We start from the raw sequence: 20,297 nt of genomic DNA, 5'->3' as shown, positions 1-20,297 counted from the left end.
AAACATACCCTATTTACTCATTACAAACAGAAAAGGGCCAGAACAAAATAGGCAACACAGAAAAAGAAAAGCATGTGATCAACGTGTTTGTGGTAGATAGCCATTATTGGAGACAAATACATGCATTTATTAGAGGACTGAAACGAATTGTGACATTTCATCAAGAGTGATATAATTCACGATCGAACACATACTATCCGATAAGAAAGAAATTTGAATATCATGTCTTAATTTATTTTCCCTTCTAGTTTGACCCCAACGGTGTAGTTTCGCCTTAAGCTTGTGGTATTAGTTCTCCGCTTGTTCTTATTTAATTTCTTGTAGGATCTTTATTTTTCATGCGGATGTCTGTTAATTTGACTTTTGATGTATTCTCAATCCTTCGTTAAATTTTTATCTTTTGTTCTTATTAATAATATTATATAGAGGGAGAAGCTTAAGGATGTAGATGTCTAGTTGGGACAGTCCTTGATTTATATATATATATGTGTGTGTGTGTGTGTGTGTGTGTGTGTGCATAAATTTTTGTGAGCAAAAAATTGATTCATGGATGCATGAGAGTGAAATGTTTTGCCCTGTAGGAAAAGCATTTGCTTATTATATATATATATATATATATATATATATATATACATGTTATATTCAAGAAAAGGGATCAATGAGTTCTGACGTCCTCAATCCACACAATATTTTACTAAAGCAACAACCAGACTAAAAAGAAATCTAATCTATATTTTCATCGACTAGCATCTAGCAAGAGTCAAAAATGAAAATAGTCTAAACCATATTCGATATATTGATAAGAGCTATATAATTTCAGTGTCACTGCAAACATTAATGAAAATCAATCCTACGCTGCGAAATTAAAGAGCCCTTAGGAGGTCGTATATACCACCACCACATATACCACCACCACGGGTAGTAAGATTACAAAAACAATTGTTGGAAAAATCACATAAGGAGAAAGTATACAAAAATCATGTGTATACATATGTATATACATATGTATATTCTTATTCGATTTAAATGGGTAAAACTATTGTTGGAAGCAAGAACACAGCCTTTTATCTTGTAATATTTACTGAACAAAACATTGATGCTGAAGCTTTTCCCTATTTGCTCTTAAATGTTGTTGTTTCTTAATTTAAATGGGCGTACGTAGGATCAAGAAGATTAAATTTTTAGTCGCCAGAATTGGAGATAGGATCTATAAAAGTCGTTTTATATTTGACGTGTGATTTAGAAAACAATATGTAATTCACAAATTGAGAATTTAAAACTCATGTCGTAGACATGCCGTGATTTTAAGGGGGCGATATGTCGTATGTTGTAAGTAAAACCAAGCCTTATGTATAATGTATCTTAGAAAAACGACATGTAATTTATAGAAGCTGTATGTCGTTGTGCTGATCTTTTACTTGAAACAATGTCATTTCTATCTGATCAAAACGCCCCATGTTTTGTCTAATATATTTATTAAACTAAAAATAAATTAATGAAGAGTAAAGGGTAAAAATCTAAATCTATACACTTTTATTTGTTTCTTTTTCCCACACAAGAAATTAAGGAAAACAATGTTGAAATCAACCCCAGCCCAGGCTAAGCTACATTAATTTCGCCCAATATTTCAATAGAATAATTCCACTCACACATATGGTATATGCTTCTAGGATCCTAGTCTATTTTTGAGTGTGCCCATTATTTTTTTTAAAGTGGTTTTTCTTCACGTGGTTTTGATGTATTTTCTAGTACAATAATAATAGAAGTTGTGTTTGTCTTCTTGTAGAATATTGAAATCTCTGTTTTCCTATCTGATAGCATAAACTTATACTTATATTATTCAAAGTGTCCCTGTCTATTTGATATAAATAGTATTTTATCCATCTTTGCTGAGGCTAAATATCTCAAATATTGATTTAGACTTTCTATTCTAATATTTAATTCTTCTAAGTATATTTCTGCCGTCTCTAATTCTCTAATATCGACCAATAGAATGTGCTGGGAGCTCTTAATCTGAGTTGTTGTCCATCTTCCACATATACAAAAATACATTATCACTACTACAATTTGCTCTATTTGTAACGAACTTATTTGTGACGACATTTGTCGTCGTAAATAATTAACTATTTGCGACGACATGACGTCGCAAATAATATTTGTATGACAGGAGAATATTGTCGTCGCTAATAATGCACAAGTCATCGCAAATATGTAGTTGGCGACAAATGTTGTCTGGCGCCAACGTTTGACGCCCAAAGAATAATATTTACGACGACTGTTCGTCGCAAATAAAGAATTATTTACGACGACACTTGTCGTCGCAAATAATAAGTCACTTATTTTTTGTTCCCCGAGTAAAAAGGTGGTCAATTTGGGAGTTCCCAAATATTATTTGCGACGACATTAATATGTGTCATTGCAAATAGTTATTTTGAATTCCCTCGCAAAAGAACAGCGGGGAAATTTGGCGGTTCCCAAAACGTAATTGCGACGACAACTAACAACGTCGTCGGAAATAACAATTCCAGAACATTAGTATAAATACTAAATAATTAAGTTATATTTGCGACAACAGATGTCGTCTATAGAATGCTAGACTGCCCCTTAATTACATCAAGTTTTATTTTCTTCCTTTCCATACTTCATATGGAGATAAATATGTTTTCATGGACGTAATTCTACTGTGAACATGACATGCAGTAAGTAAAGCTTCCTCTTATAAATTATTAGGTAATTTAGCACTAAGAAGCATAGAGTTAATTATATCGGTAAAAATCATATTCTTTCTTTCAGCCAATCCATTTTGTAGAGGAGTGAAAGGGGCTGACTTTTGGTGAATAATACCATGCTCTTCATAGAAGGTTTCAAATTCATTTGAGAAATATTCACCACCTCTATCACTTCAAATCATTTTGATCTTCTTATCTTTTTGGTTCTCAACTTCAGCCTTATAAATTTTAAATTTATCAAAGGCTTCATCTTTTGTTCTATGGAAGTACACATAAGTGTATCTAGAACAAACATCAATGAAAGTGATAAAGTATCTCTTTCCTCCTCTTGTCATAATATCATTATACTCACAAATATCGATATGAATCATATCTAATATTTGAGTATTTCATTTGGCTCTAGGAAAGGGTTTCTTAGTCATCTTTATTTGTATACAAATTTCACACTTATCATTTTTAACATCTTTGCATTAATCAAACCATGTTTAGACATATATTTCAAAGATATAAAATTTAAGTGTGCTAAACGTGTATGTCAAACATCAAAAGAGTCAACAATATAAAGAGAATTCATATAATCTTTATTATTAATGCTAAGTTTATACATGTCATCGCAAGAATATCCCTTTCTCACAAAGACCCCATTCTTAGATATAATACAATTATTACCCTCAAGTACAATCTTAAGCCCATTCTTACACATTATAATAGCGAATACAAGATTTTTCTTTACATCAGGAACATGAAGAACATTGTTCAAAGTAAGCTTCTTTTCAGAAGTAAAGTTGATCTCCACCACTCCTCTCCCGGCAACCATCGCTGCCTCTTTGTTCCCCATGAAAACTATTTATCTTCCTTTTCCACTTTGTATGATGAGATAATAAGTGTTATGTGATTTTCTTTTTATTTAGATGTATAGTATGTAGTATATATTTTTATCTAAAAGCGATCGACGTCAGTGTAACACAAAAATATATATACATATATATTTAAATGAAACAGAGATCATACAACTAATTAAAATGGACTCTTCAGATCATATTAATCTCTAGTTTACACCCATCACGAGATTTTGTTCTCTATCAACCTCCCCATTTTCTTAAAAAATAAAATAAAATTATAAAAGAGTTTTAAAAGAAAAAAAATGTTTAAAATTTCTATTAATCCAGAAGAAAATAAAAATTACAACTAAGAAAGACTATAAAAATATACGGAAAAAGAGAAAGAGGAAAAATAAAAGTTCGTATACAGAAGGATACAAAACTAACAAAACCATCGATCGAGTACAGGATAAAAAACCAAAGCAAAAGAAAATTACCTACATGTCTAAAAGTCAAAGTATGATAAATTGTGTCAAATGATATTGAGGCACGCACTAATTTAAGCATAAAGAGAAATAGGTTATACCTAATTAATTAATGAGATGTTGACATACTGAGTGAGTTAGATAACGACCACGATAACAATTCATTATTGTTGTTTTCCGTCACAAAGCAATAACCCTATGTATAAGGACCATCCTGTTCACTTGGCCATCCCCCTACGGATCATAAATGATAATATTAACGAGTATGAATGAATCGCCAAATTATTGATGAAAGTATTTACACTTTTAGGTAGCAATTAAACTTTATTAATGATAATTATTTTGAGTTATTAACCTGTGGTTTTGTGCGAGGTTTGACCAAAGAAAGCCGCGAGCTCCCTTTTACATGTGGCATCATCGCTGGTGGTGCCAAAGCCATTGAAAGACCTAACAGCAGTGATAAAAGCATCGTAGGTGTAATTAGAACCCGTGAGCCGGGCACCGGTTATCAAGCAACGATCTTGTGATGATGCTGCCGACGTCACCGATACTTGGGGTTGGTGTAGAGAGTGTCACCGGCGTTGAACCGCCACATTGGCTTTGGCAGTTCTTTCCACATGAGGGGTGATACAAATTATTGGGACATAAAGCGCCTCCCGCTTGTCTTCCACATTGTTTCGCAAAGGCAGGTCTTGTTGCCGAGAAAGCTAAGTACAACAGGACAGTGATCACAGAACTACAAGATTTCATTTTCTTTTTCTTTTTCAATTTCCTTAATTTTTAGTATGTAGAAAAGATTGAGAGATTGCTTTGGTATTAATAGATAATGATAGGCACAAAAAGACTTAGGGCTTGTTTTTTCAGAGTAAAACTTAAAAAAAGTTTGAATTCAAGTTACAATTTTATTTAAATTCATGTTCGTTTGTAAAATATGAGTTTGAACGTAAGTTTTAACTTGAGTTTGGGGCTAAAATCTGAGTCCAAGTTTTCCCTTCAACTCAAGTTCTTAAACTCAAACTCAAGTTAATGAACGGTATTTTTTTATTCTTAAAAACGTTAAAACTTTTTCATTTTAATTCTGATTGAAATGATTTTTCTTTCTATGCATTCACAATGAAAAGAGGAATAAAACTCCAACCATATACCTTATTAAAATTTTTCATCACCATTGAGTTTTTATTAAAATATTATTTAAATACAAATTTAAGTTTTGACCCACTCAAATACAAATTTAAATAGATTCTCAATTCAAATCATAACTCAAATGTGCACATCCAAATTATGCAAACTCAAATTATAACTTCAACTTAAATTCACTCAAAATCTATACTCAAATTACCATAACTCAAAAATACAACCAAACAAATCCGTAATTTCTAGCTTAAGAAAATTCAAAAACGATGGCGGACTTTTTGTTCCACTAATTAATTCTGTTTTCGCATATTCATCAAGATGGCTAAAAAGATGTCCGAAGAGTCAAAGGAATGATGTATACCACCCTATAGGCCACAGAGTAGTACTCGTGACCAATGCCCATACTCCAAATTGCGCAAATATTATCATCTTCAATTTTTTTTCTTGAATTTATTTATTTATTTATTTAAAAAAATCTTCTTGAATTGCTAACTAGCACTAGTTTTTGTCTCTTTATGAGAAAAATAATACTTTTTTCTCATAAATTGTACCCATTTTTTTTTTATTATTATCACCGTTCTCTGTCTTTCTAGAAAAAGTCAAGGTTTATTGGAAGTTAACAATCCTACTTATGTATGCTCTAACGTTACAAGTATTGATTGACAGGAAAATCTGTTTTGGATGGTAATTTGTACGTCCTCTTATAATTTCCTCCAAAATTTTGTTATTTAGTTTATGAAATATAGAATTTAAGTATAACTCTCTTCAGCTTATTTTATTGAATCTAGCTAATTATTAAGGAAGCACAATTCCATTAGGGAAAAGGTCATGCGTAAGTGCTTGATTCCGATCTGCAATTATAGTAATTTCAAAAAGTCTAAACAGGCCACTTAAGTTGCTGAATTGGTGTTGAACGTTCTGTTTTTCTTTTTCTAGATCAAGTTAGGATACGTTGATCATGCAGGTGCAAATTGTTTTGCCCTGTCCATTTGACTATAATATATAATATATATATATATATATATATGGGCCAAGTTTCCAGTCCGGCACCGGACTGGAGCGGCACTTAAATATATTTTGTTTAAAATATGTATATTTTCTCTTTAAAACGGTATATTTTTTCTTAAAACATGTATATATTGCATATTTTATCATAAAAGGAAATGTACATGTTTTAAGAGAAAATATACACGTTTTAAAAAGAAAAGATACATATTTTAAAGAAAAAATATACAAGTATCGCTCCAATCCGGTACTGGATTAGAGGCAATTCCTATATATATACACATATATAAAAAATATTCAAGAAACTGGGACCAATGTTCTGTTATGACATTCCATACAATTGACTAAAACCAAAAATGGACTGGAAATAAGAAGCCTATGTTATGCTTTCATCAACTAAAGTCTAGCGAGGGTCAAAATTCACATTAGTCTAAATCATATTTCACAAACCGATAAGAGATATAATTTTAATCTCGTTGCGGATATTAATGAAAATCGATCTCGAAGTGCTAGATAAGAGTCTTAATTGGTCATCTTTCATCATTATACCACCACTACCGGTCGTAAGAATCAATACGTATATACACACATGCTAGAGGGGAATGTTATACAAATATACCTGATCTTTTCTATGTTTTTCTGTTTTAGAATTAATGGAATACAATATTTCAAATACTTCAAACTTCTGAAATCTCAATGACACGAGGATGAATGTCCATAAATTGACTAATATCGGTCGTATTATAATTCCAACAGGCTGCTTGGATAAAAGTAGTGTAAAATCAGGTAAAGGATATGCATTCTTTTTTTTCTTTTTCGATTTAGTCAAACAAGAAGTTGGGTAAAATTATTGTTGGAAGCAAGAACACAACCTTTTATCTTGTATTATTTATTGAACAAAACATTGATGCTGAAGCTTTTCCCTATTTGCTCTTAAATGTTCTTCTTTATCTAAATGGGCGTAGGATTAAATGAAATTTTCAGTTGCCAGAGTTGGAGATGGGATGTCCATAAAAGTCGTTCATATTTAACGTGTGATTCAGAAAACAACATGTAATTCACAAATTGAGAATTTAAAACGCATGTCGTAAACATGTCGCGATTTAAGGGGACGACGTGCCTTGTGTTGTAAGTAAAACCAAGCGTTACGTATGTCTTAGAAAACACCATGTAATTTATAGAATCGGTTTGCCGTGTTGATCTGTTATACTTGAAACGATAAGTCATTTCTATTTGATTGCATGTTTCGGTGATGTTGTTCATGAAAACTACATGTCATTCATATCTGAAGGGTATTGTGATCATTCTAAAACGACATGACATTTTTCCCAACGCTTTGCCATTCCTTCACCTTCAACACATTTAATTTGTATAGAAATCAGGGAAGCGGATGATTCTTGTGACTAGTTTTTTAAGTTTTTTTTTTCCTTTCGTAAAAATTATTCTTTCGGCTGTCTCTCTACTCTGCACGGTTCTGTCTTACGAGAGAAATAAGGCTCACTTTCAATGTGACGAAGTTATGAAATCAATACATCATTCAAATAAAAAAAACAAAAGATACATATAAAACCATATATTAAGATGAGAAAAAAGGAACTTTCCCATTACATATTATTCTGTTGACTTTGTTTAACGGAGTCAGATCAAGAGATCATTCTCTTTTTAATATTTTAAGATAAGATAATCGTTTAGGCAAAAGGCCTTTGACTATAACAATCCAAGTTATTCCCATAGCTCACTCCTAACAAATCACAGTACCTCTTGTAGAAACCTATCCTATCAGCCACCCTATTATCTTGACCCTTCCCACACTCCAATCCACCGTTGATTATGTTCGTGATCACACCGTAGCCCGGAACCCGACCTGCTGACCTATCAGCATCGGACGGTGTCCATCTTCCTATGATCACGTTGTGGCTAGATGGTTTGTTTCCTTGTGCGGTCATCCAAAACCATATAGCTGTCTTGAATGATATAACTGGGTCCGTGGCAACTAAATTTGGGTTGTTTATCAAGTCAACGCCAATTGCTTGACCTGCTTGACGATAATTGTAGTCACTGAAAGAAATTAAATCAACTGGTCAAAAAATTGTAAAAAGCTTCAAACTTGTTCGAGTTTTTAGAATTTGCCTACTAGTTAATTTATAAGCAACAAATTAGTATTATACAATGAACACTACTACACAAGTTTATTTAATTAGACCTTGCTACTGGATGTTCATATTCTTTGTTTGAAGATGTATTTTTGTATTAGACAAGTAACATGGAGATATTCATGTGATTTGATCAGAAAGAGGAAGATAAAACTTTATAACAAATTAAGAATTACTATATCAACACGTACTGAGTGAGTTGGATAGGTCCACGACCACGATAACGATCATTGTTGTTGTTTTCAGTCACAAAGCAATAACCCCATGCATAAGGACCATCCGGTGCACTTGGCCATCCTCCTATGGATAAAAAAATGATAATATTAATTAGTATAACAAATATGAATAAACCACCAAATTATTGATGAACCGTGTATGTACACTTTTAGGTAACAATTAAACTTAATTAATGATAATTGTGTGAAGTTATTAACCTGTGGTTTCGTGAGAGGTTTGACCAAGGAAAGCTGCGAGCTCCCTTTTACGAGTGGCATCATCACCGGTAGTGCCAAAGCCATTGAAAGACCTAGAAGTAGTGATGAAAGCATCGTAGGTGTAGAACCCGTGAGCCGGGCACCGGTTATCATTCCGGTATTTCAGCATTTGATCAAACAACGATCTGGTGATGATACTGCTAACGCCGCTGCCAGTAGGGGTTGGTGTAGACGGTGTCGTCGGCGTTGAACCGCCGCATTTGCTTTGGCAGTTCTTTCCACAATAGACGGTTGTGGAGCCACACCAACCATATTCACTGCAACACAAGTTATTGGGACATAGAGCGCCTCCAGCTTGTCGTCCACATTGCTCCGCAAAGGCTGATCCTATTACCAAGAAGGCAAAGGGCAAGAGGACAATGATTATAGAACTACAAGACTTCATTTGTTTTTTCTTTTTCTGTTTCAAATTTTGTTTTAGTATATGTTGAAAATACTGGGACAGTGCTTTGGTATTTATAGATGATATAGTTTGTATTCTAGCTAGCTTCGTGCTTAAGAAAATTCAAAAAAGATGGCGGACTTTATTTTCTTCCATTAATTGGCTTGACTTTCATACATGATTAAACACTTGCGTCAAAGATGGGTAGAAACATGTGTAAATGTCAAAGAAATAATATATACTACTCGACTTAGCACGGAGTAGTACTCGTGACCAATTCCCATACGCCAAACTGCCCAAATATCTTCTTGCATTTTTTTTATTCTTGAATTAATTTAGAAAAAAAAAATATCTTCTTGATTTGCTACCTAAGTGCTTTTGTCTCTTTATGAGACAATAGCATTTAAAACTACTTTATTAATGTGTCGTAAATATTCTCTTTCTTTTTTTTTTTTTTTAATATAGTTTGTATTCTAGCTAGCTTCGTGCTTAAAAAATTTCAAAAAAGATGGCGGACTTTATTTTCTTCCATTAATTGGCTTGACTTTATTTGACTAAAACAGATATTACTAGAAAATAAGAAGTAAAATTAAAACTTTTCTTCCTAAAAAAAATATGTCAAAAGTTAATTGAAAGGTAAAGATAATCATATATACTACTTATCTACGCTCTATTACATATACTTGAAGGGAAAATCCAAAGTCCAAACGGACAACGTAAGTTGCACGGTTTTTTTTTTCCCATAAAAAACATAAGTTGCTGAATTGGTATTGAACGTTTCTATTGTTTTTCTAGATCAAGTTAGAATATGTTGGTCATCGTGCACGCGCGTCTATGGTTTAATACCTATAGGAATATCACATTTACTTACTTTTAAGAATCAACACACATAATACATAATGGGTGTTGTTTTAATATATAGTTACTCTAATATTTACTCATCAATTATTATTATTCTCTTAGCTACAAAATATTAATTTAACGGTGGCAATAAATTAAGTAATTGACAAAAATATTAATAAAACAATTGATGAAATATATATATATATATATAAATAAAGTAAAAGGGATCAATGTCTTCTTACGCTTACAACCCAATGATCACTTGTAACTATTAAGACCGCAAGTGGAGTGGAAAGAAATTTAAGCCACATTTTCATCAATTAGTATTTTGAGAGTTCAAAATCACATCAGTTTAAATCATATTTAGAACGAAGGCATAATTTCAGTCTCATTATAGACAATAAAAATCGATCCATAAATACTAGGTAAGAGGCATGTGATAAATTGTCCTCCATGACTGCTATGTTATTGGTGATATATATACATACATATATATATATATATATATATATACGCACACACACTATAAGTAGTATACTGGATCAGAGAATTATTCAAAATTTTTTTTTCTCTCTATTTTTTAGACCTGTCAATGATCAGTCCGCTTGATCTAACCCATATGGTCTTAACGGGAAAAATTGATATCATAGACAACTAGCACACCTTAATTATTCACTATTAACTTAATTTTCTATCAAATTCCCCACTAGAATATTATTAATAAAGAAAAGAACACGAGAGTTTGAATAAAAAGGACAAAATACCATTACTATTTTAACCATTGAATTAACTTTTTTTAACCGTGTACAAGTTAAAAGTTGGGAGCGAGTAATGTACAACCGCTTCAAGTTAATCAACAGTCAAAATTGTAGTACTAGGTACCTGTAGGGCAAAAGTAAGTAGAAATACTACCATAAGTTTTGCCCCAAAATAATGTTAAATTTGTTTTCTTATCCTTGGTGGGCCTCACAAGCTCTAAAAACACGACGAAAAACAATGGTGAACCAAAAGAATTAGTTTATCAATAAGTTTTTTTGGTGAGACCAGGTCCCAGAAAAACGTACAAATCATGGTACTTTTGCAACGTGGTCAATATACATGTGTTCCTACACGGATGTTCCATACCAAATATCCTCAACCACACTTTTTTTTTTCTTTTTTTTTTAACCGATGCCCGCTTCATTATTCTTTCTGAAAGCCAAAAAGAATTCAGAATTAATCTGTGAACAACCATAGGACACCAGCAAGTTTTATTGTATTAGCGACAAGAGCAGAGGATACATATGTTATAATTAGTTTTTATTTTTTTTATTTTTTTTAATTTGCACAAAAAAAAAAAAAAAGGTTTAAGACATCCCAAAGATTAATACCTAGCTAGCAACTCAACTTCTCAAACCATATCAAGCTCCCACTTACTATGTTGACTAAAAAGAACTTAGAAAAAGTTAACTACAATTATAAAAGAGTAAACTAGCTAGTTCAAAGGACAGCACACAAAAAAAAAAGGCGGGAAAGATTTGCTGGACAAATGAGGCGTGGTGGACGAACGAAGGACGAAGGAGGCTGTCGGAGGACGCATGAAACGCCCAACCAAATGAATAAAGCGCTGATCAAGACCTACATCAGACCTTTGTCAGCTATCAAAGAGTGATTATATCTAGCCCTAAGCAATGTGCTTTGTACCCAAGTTTATTAAAAAACTAAAAAGAAAACAAAATTAGAATTCATACAAAAAACAAATAAGATATCCACCGAGCATGGAAAATGAAAAACCATCTTCGATCTTCCAAATCGAACAAAAACTGATTAAGAATAGCTTCAACCGGTAAGCCTTATAACAATATTAGTCTTCCAAATAAATAGAAACATGTTATTGCGGTTTGAAAACTACCAAACTAGTATATCCTATATATGTGAGAACACAACAATAAATATTTACCCTTTATTTGTTTCTTCCTTGTTATCTTTATAATTTTAATGATCATGCATATTTCATAATTATTTTTACTAATCGTTTTATATGAATAATATTTATATACTCGATCTCTACTTAATTTTTTTTCCCTGAACAAAAATGAGATTGAGTGTGTCCCACCGCGGAAACAGACTAATTAAAATTAACGTAAAATAAACACGGTTTTAAATCACTTAAATCCACAAAATGAGATCGACTTGAAAATAATAATTAAATCAATGCCTCACAAGGGCTTAAATGTCCAAATTTAATTAAAACAATTTGGATACAAAATCTTTTAGAATATCGGGACTGACCGTATAGTACAATTTTTGTACAACAGTTACAGAAATGATGAAACTTAAACAACTAATACCTTATGTTAGCTTATAGGAATCCATGAGAGCCACTAACACATTTCGGTAACTCAAATCATACCTTTAACTCAGGTAGCTACACACAATCCGGGAGGAGAAAATTTTAAAATACTAAAACATGGGCGAAAGACTCAGTAGAATATTTCTTTTAAACCTAAATTGTTCAAAGCCAATTTTCGAAACAACATTTTTAAGTAAATAAACTAATACATAAATAAATAAATAATACAGAATCAATAAACGTGCAGATATAAAAATAAAGAAACAATGCCAACAATGCAATTTGTGTCCCTACTATTAACTTATAGTAGCATGTAATATTCCAGGGCCATCGCCAACAAATACTGAGGTGATTCTCCCGATCAGAAAAATACACTCTTTGCACCGTGTGTGCAATCCGGCCAATCGAAGTATAAACTTTAAAATACCTTAAAACCATTTCTGAAAATAAGGAAAATACAAAAATATTCAAAATATCCATAACTAGTATATACTCAACTCTTGGAATTCTTTTTCCAAAGCCACAATAATTTTCCAAATATCAATTCTGCAAATCATGATATTTCTCAAATCAATTATAAAGTCATTTGCTTAAATTAATACTGTAGCCAACAAAGAAAGGGTTCTGATATCCTACCTCTTTGGCATAAATTTTACTGAACAATTTCTTCAGTGTTGACGTCTGCCCGTTTCCGCTTTTAACTGTCCCATGATCCTTTATTAAATAATTCAACGATTAAATCTCTTCCTTTAATCTGGTTTCTCTGTTGTTTTTCAACAAAGTCTTCAAGTTTCCCCTTACGCTTGATGAGTTCTATTGAAGAAATTAAAACAAAGATGGGTTTTTCAATTCTAAAGGTTTGAGTTTCTCTAGTAAAAGGAAGGGTCTAGTTCTCTGCAAACAATGAGGGAGAGAAGGGAAGAAAGAAGCGTGAAAAAAAGATTAATGAAATGAGTAAAAATGAGAGTTAAAAATTAATAGCATTAATTTAGTATTTTAAAAACAATTGGATAAGTCTAAAGATGTCAAACGGTCCATAGAAGTAGGAATTGAACATTCTAATGTGTGTTCTACAGTTGAATATCACATGGCTTCTCTTTACAATTTTTTTTTAAATTGGGGCAAAAATGAAATGTTTGAAAAATCCAAAGCTTAAAATGAAAATTTCCAAAAATTTCCAAAATGATGTTAAATTAAATTTCAGGCACAGAAATACCAATATTTATATTTAAATATTTAATTTGGCACACTAATAATTTTAATTTTACATAATTAAACACAATAATTTTTAATTTTGCGGGCTTACAGGGAGAAAATTTTCAATGTAAATAAAGAGAATAACAGCTCATTTATTTTATCGATTCGAATTTAGACTTTGAGTTTTTTTATAGTAAAAAGCTTTCACAAATAGTCTTATTTAACTTTTTTATTACAGTAAAAACTCTCATATATAAAGTCACATCTTAATAGACAAAACGGGCCCAAAAGTGGTATAATAGACAAAACCAGTACGTGCTGCAAACATCTGTTTAAAAAAAAAAGGCACGTACTGCAAAGATACTTTAACATATCTCCTAAACACCATCTTATTTATTACTGTTTACAACAGAAAACGAGCAGCATATACTATCCGATCAACGTGTTCGTGGTATAGCAAAAGGAGACAAATACTTTTATTAGAATAAATAGTAAGAGACAAGCGGATTATTGTGACATTTCTACTACTATAATTCACGATCGACCATGGAACATGTACTATCCGATAAGAAAGAATTTCGAATGTGTTTTAATTTATTTTGGTTTCACTAGAAAGATTTTTACCTAAACCTATTTGGGAAACTAATTTTTCACTGTGTAGTTTTGACTTGACCGTGTGGTGTTGGCTCTCCGCTTGTTCTTATTTAATTTCCTATAAAATCTTTATTTTTTATGCCGATGTCTTTTGACTTTTTTGCTGTACTCTTAATCCTTTGTTAATTTTTTTTTTTTTTTTTGTTCTTATTAATAATGTAGAGTGAAAAGCCGTATGAAAAAGGAGCTTTAGGGGTAGCAACTAGTTGGGATAGGAGCTCTATGGTCGTATATTATATATATATATACATATATATATCGGATTAGAGCGGCATTTATATATTTTATTTTTAAAATATGTATATTTTCTTTAAAAAATGTGTATATTTTCTTTTAAAATATGTACATTTTTTTATGATAAAATGTATAATATATACTTATTTTAAGAGGAAATATACACGTTTTAAAGAAAAAATATACATATTTTAAAAAAAAAAAATTATACAAGTGCCGCTCCAGTCTGGTACTGGACTGGTGACTTGACCTATATATATATATATATATATATATATATAGGTATGTATGTAGATTTTTTTTTTGTGAGCAAAATATTGATTCATGGATGAGAGTGCAATGTTGTTGTATAGAGTTTTAGAATTTCACCTACCTTGGAAACGCGTTTTTCTTTTTTCTTTTCTTTTTTACGAGTTAAGAATACTTCCTTTTTAATTAATTAAGACTACAAAAGATTGCACAAAACAGAATCCAAAAGAAAAGAAATAAACATAAATTTTGATTTAAAATTAAGAAACAAAAAAAAAATTACAGGATCTCCAAATATTTGAACCTCTGATGGAACTTCTTGCCTGCCTGAAGCGAAAAAAACTGGCCTCCGCTATTATTATCCAGAGAAGACCACCGACCTAATTAATATTACCTTTGAAATATGTTTATGCTGAGTTTGAATATATCTTTCTTGTTGAGTGTCATTATTCGTACTCACTTAATTTTATTAACTTTCAATCTTTCTTGTAGAAATATGAATCATAATTTGTACTGTCACTTAACTTTATTAATTACCTTTCCATTAAGAAGCATTTACTATTTAATTGTTGTGGTTTGATTTAGAGTTTTTCTTTTCCCGTGTATTTTTCTTTTTATTAATAAAATGGAGTGAGAGATTTAATATAAAATAATTTATTTGTAGATGTCGATTTAGTTGGGACATAATGAACTTCTTTTACCAAATTTTATCTTATGTTTGGCATGAAAAATCCATACAATTAGGATTGAGGAATGGGTACTCATAATTTTAATAATGAAGTTAAAGCAGCTATCTTATATATATCCTTAATTTCAGTTTTTATATTTTGGATAACACCATACCTCTTTAAAGAAATGCTTTCCTTGATTGTGGTGGCAATGGTTTAACATTAAGAAAGTCCTAAGATTTTTCTCATAGATTACTTCTTTTTTTTTTCTTTTTTTTTTAGTTTGCATTTGGATTGTTTTTCCTTCTTAACTTTCTCTTTTTTTTTTTTTTTTTGGTAATGCTTCTTTTCGTTCTTTAATAATTTTTTTATCTGTCTAAAAAAAGGACAAAAAAAAAAAAAATTGAAGCATCATTCCTATGGTAAGGGTAGATCCTAAGGGTTTTGAAAAAAAAGAAAGAAAAGAACTTGATATGAGAAAGCTATTATTTTATTACAGATACAAATCATATAAAAAGCACACCTCACTAAGTTGAGGAGCTTATTATTTTATAATTACAAGCAGTTGAGTTCTCCTTATTTTATTACATACACGCAACATATATATATATATATATATATAGTCGTAGCAAATTACTAGAGCTTTTTCTTGATATCAGGATCAAAAAGCTCATGATTACATATGATGTTTTATTCTCGTCCCATATACATTATTATGCCTTGTCGACAGGCATTTTGAGTATCCCATATTTTGGATTCCTAAGAGTAACCCCATAAGACCTTTGATTATAGCAATCCAAGTTATCCCCAGGGTCCACTCCCAGCAAGTGACAGTATCTCAGATAGAAGCCAATTCTATCTTTCACCCAATCATCAGGACCATGGCCACATTTTAGATCTCCATTGATGATGTTGGTGGTCACACCGTAGCCCGGAAGTCGGTTGGCTGCTATGTCTTTTGGAGTTGGCTTCCATGCGCCGACTATAACTTCGTGGCACGACGGTTTGTTGTACTGTGGAGTCATCCAAAACCATAAGGCCGTCTTGAATGATACAACGACGTCTGTGGTAACTAGATTGGGATTGCTAAGTAGGTCTAATCCAAGTGCGGCTCCTGCTGGCCCATAATTGTAGTTGCTGAATGTTTAAAAAATTAATTTTTTAACAAACAATGAGAGAAAATAACTAATATTTATTAAAAAAGTAGTTCATTCACGAACAATCACAACTTAATTATTTGAAAATAATTGCGGTAATTAATTAATTAATTAATTAAAACAATTTCTAGATTACTACTTACTGACTGAGCTGGATTGGTCCTCGGCCGTAATAACTTTGACCAGCAACACAGGGCCATTCAGTGTTAGGAACACAATAGTCAAGTGGGTTGCCTACTTCTCTAACAAAGCAATATCCCTGGGCATACGGACCATCCGGTGCGTGGGGCCATCCTCCTACACGTACTCAAAACAACAATATAAGTAGTCACGATAAACATAGATATACATACATACATACATAATTTCTTAAAAAATAAAAGAGAGTGATGGACTAGATAGCATCAAATTAGATCATAAACACTTACGTATACATGTAAAATGGTCAAATTCATACAAACATATATCACGTTATTAAATTTTTATATTTATTAATAAATATCGATAAAAACCTAATCATTAAAACCCCGTGTATATGTATATGCATATAAGTAAGTACCTGTGGTTTCATGAGAAGTTTGGCCGAAGAAGGCCGCGATCTCTCTCTTACGATCTTCAAGCGTGCCAGTAGCACCAAACTCAGGGAAATGTCTAGAGGCGGTAATGAAACCCTCGTAAGTGTAGAAGCCATGAGCAGGGCAAACCGGATTGTTCCGATGGAGAAGCATTTCTTCGAAGAGGGCCTCAGAAATGATATTGCTGACGTCGTCGGGAGAAATGGGATTTACTTTCGCAGAAGAAGCGGGGCATTGGCATTGGCAGTTTCCGGGGGCACAGTAGGGGTCGGTGGTGCCGCAGTATCCGTAGATGCTGCAACAATACCCTTCTGGACAGTTACAATTGGGATATTGTGTTCCACATTGTTGAGCCCCGGATGTTGCTACCAACAAGCCAAGGGCCAAGATTATTATAAGACTAGCACTGCGGAAGTTGATCATCATCTTGATTATTTTTTTTCTTTTCTCTTGCAAGTAGTAGTAAGGTGGTTCATGAATGAGATTGTAACGTGTCTATATATAGTGTTTCAATCCCAGCTACCTCCAAGCCACCTTTTTTTTAGTTTCCTTTTTTGACCTCCAAAATATGTTCATTCAATTGAATGCATTTTCTTTATTTCTTTGAACCCTCCGTACCTTTCTTTCTTTCTTTCTTTTTTTTAATTAGTACTAACGGTACAGTTGAGACAATGAAAACTTATTAATTAATCAATATATTATTTAACCGAGTTAAATTAATACTCTTGAGACCAAGCCAGGACCGGCTAAAAATATTATTTAATTGGAATTATTAATTTATTGAGGTAATATTGTATTACATGTTTCATTCATCTGAATATTATTTTTTTTACTTTTTTTTTTTGTATTACGGTGTTGATCGATCTATAATTCAGGTATATGGCCTCCAAAGCGACTAATCCATGTTTTTTAATTAGTACTAACGGTAATACACAGTTGAGACAATGAAAATTTATTAATTAATCAATATATTATTTAACCAAGTTAAATTAATACGCTTGAGACCAAGCCAGGACCGGCTAAAAATATTATTTAATTGGAGTTATTAATTTATCGAGGTAATATTGTATTACATGTGTCATTCATCTGAATATATATATATATATATATATTTGTATTACGGTGTTGATCGATCTATAATTCAGGTATATGGCCTCCAAAGCGAGTAATCCATGTTTTTCTAATAGGGTTTTGGAATTCCTCCTACTATACGGAAACACGTATTTCTATTAACTAAGACTACAATAATAATATTACATCTGAGATGAGATATGTTCAAATTTTGCTTGAATGTCTGGTTTGTACTCACTTAACTTTATTAATATCTTTATTATCTTTCTTTTTGAAACATGGAGTCATTATTCGTACTCAATTAACTGTGTCCATTATCCCTCTGACTAAATTTATTTACTTTATTAAATATGGATAGATTCAGATTTTTTTTATTTCATGTATTTTTTGTCTTTTCATTAATACAATAGATCAGTAAGGGATTTACCCAATATCTATATGGGTGTGGGAAATCTCATATTCACTTACCCAGCTTTATTCTTATAAAATGAGAGTGTATGTCATGATCGGAAAATTTGTCGAAAAAATTATTGTATAAGATAAAATTTCTTAGAATTCATTGTATTATGAATATGAATACTTTTATGATAAGTATTCGTTGATATTAATATTGAATAGCAAATTATAAGCTAAAGATAAAAAATTTCTGAATTATATAAGATGCAGTTACCAAATTTCAAGCTGTAATTAAGAAAGAGTCGTGAAATGTTGTGTTATTCTCACAACAGTACAAAAAGATGAATATTAAGTTTATAAAATGAAAAATAATTAAAAAGATATCAATTCTAGGGTTTTAGAAATAGTCAGAACGAAGAACGGACGAAAAAGGGGTTCGGGACGCCGAAACGAGAAAATTAGGATTTTCAACTGATTAGGATTGACCGAGTCAAAATTTGTTGACAAAGATTCTACCAGTAGGCCACTCTTGAAACGTTAGTTAAGGTTGAGTAAAGTTGACCAAGTTGACAAACTGTCTGAAAAACGCAGATAAAACATGTACCAGATAAGAATTAAACTGACTCGAAATAAGATAGTTATTAAAAATGAATGGTTGAAATTTAAGGTGATTAATAGATGGAGGGCTGAGATTAGGACACATGGAAAGAGGAAGGATGGCAAGCCAAGTGAAGAAGAGAAGCAAAGAAAAAAAAAAAAATATATATATATATATATATATTTCTTTTGCAAAAAAGACTTTAGAAAATGTCAAAATTGCACCCAAGTCCCTATCCTTTTATGACCGGTTCTTTAAGGGGGAAAAATGCAACCAAAATGTTCATTTTTAATGCACAAGAACCAGGGAACACTCAGCCAAAGAGAGAAGAAAAAAATTTTCCTAAAGTGAGAATAACAAGTTCAAATCGAAATCTACAAAAAATCACCGTTGATTAGTGTCACTAGAGCTTTCTCTTCATTCTTATAAGGTAAAATTTTAATTTTTCTCCTTATTTCCTGCATAGCTGCACGTACATGAATAGTAGAGACCATGGAAACGTTTTTGCTAAGGATGATGATTTGCTTATTGTTATTAATGGTATCGAAAAACCTAATGACCAAAGGATAAATTTTCGATGATTAGGTTATGTGTTTAGTGTTTTTATTTATGGAAATTCTTGTGAGAATGATGATGAAACCCTAGAGCTTGTGTTGTTTATGATGATGAAAAGAATGAGAAAGGCTGTGTTATGTGTTTGAAAGGTTGAAACAACGGATAAAACGAGCTATGGTTAGCTCAGAAAATACGAAAATTAGGCGGAACTCTGTTGAAATTTAGTTTGAGAATGTTAACCAAGCCCAGTTATAATGAAGAATAGGAGGAATGAGATGTGTATAAAATAAGTTGATTAGGTGATCGAAGATGTATGGAAACATAAAATGATGAAAATTCTCAATTTCAGACTAAAATAAAAAACTAGGCTATTGACCCGAAAATTGTACCCGACTCTATTTTGGCTAGAAGATCAAGATAGAAGTTTAATTTCAAAAAGTGACCAACATCAAAGTTGAAGGAAATTTTTGTTTTAAACAACTTTTGTGAAATAGCCTTTTTTTCCCCCAAAAACGACCCTAGACATTAATTTTAGGTTGATTTCTGAAATAGGTCCAAAATGGTG

The 20,297-nt window shown here is 31.8% G+C and overlaps 2 protein-coding genes across 2 annotated transcripts; both read right to left on the bottom strand.

The window, feature by feature from the left end:
• Positions 1–7,713: 7,713 nt before the first annotated feature.
• Positions 7,714–9,230, bottom strand: LOC21411794 (endochitinase). The gene is made up of 3 exons (XM_024177026.1): positions 8,762–9,230; positions 8,519–8,627; positions 7,714–8,232 (listed from the first exon to the last, which is right to left on the bottom strand). The coding sequence occupies exons 1-3, from the start codon at positions 9,204–9,206 to the stop codon at positions 7,863–7,865; spliced, it is 924 nt and encodes a 307-aa protein (XP_024032794.1). The 5' UTR covers positions 9,207–9,230; the 3' UTR covers positions 7,714–7,862.
• Positions 9,231–16,021: 6,791 nt separating this feature from the next.
• On the bottom strand, positions 16,022–17,566 carry LOC21411793 (endochitinase). The gene is made up of 3 exons (XM_024177025.1): positions 17,097–17,566; positions 16,681–16,834; positions 16,022–16,517 (listed from the first exon to the last, which is right to left on the bottom strand). Exons 1-3 carry the CDS (start codon positions 17,536–17,538, stop codon positions 16,094–16,096), a joined length of 1,020 nt encoding a protein of 339 aa, XP_024032793.1. The 5' UTR covers positions 17,539–17,566; the 3' UTR covers positions 16,022–16,093.
• Between the last annotated feature and the right edge of the window lie 2,731 nt (positions 17,567–20,297).

Source organism: Morus notabilis, unplaced genomic scaffold (assembly GCF_000414095.1).
Source record: "Morus notabilis unplaced genomic scaffold, ASM41409v2 Scaffold384, whole genome shotgun sequence".
NCBI lineage: Eukaryota > Viridiplantae > Streptophyta > Magnoliopsida > Rosales > Moraceae > Morus > Morus notabilis.
This window is presented reverse-complemented; position numbering and strand designations above follow the sequence as displayed.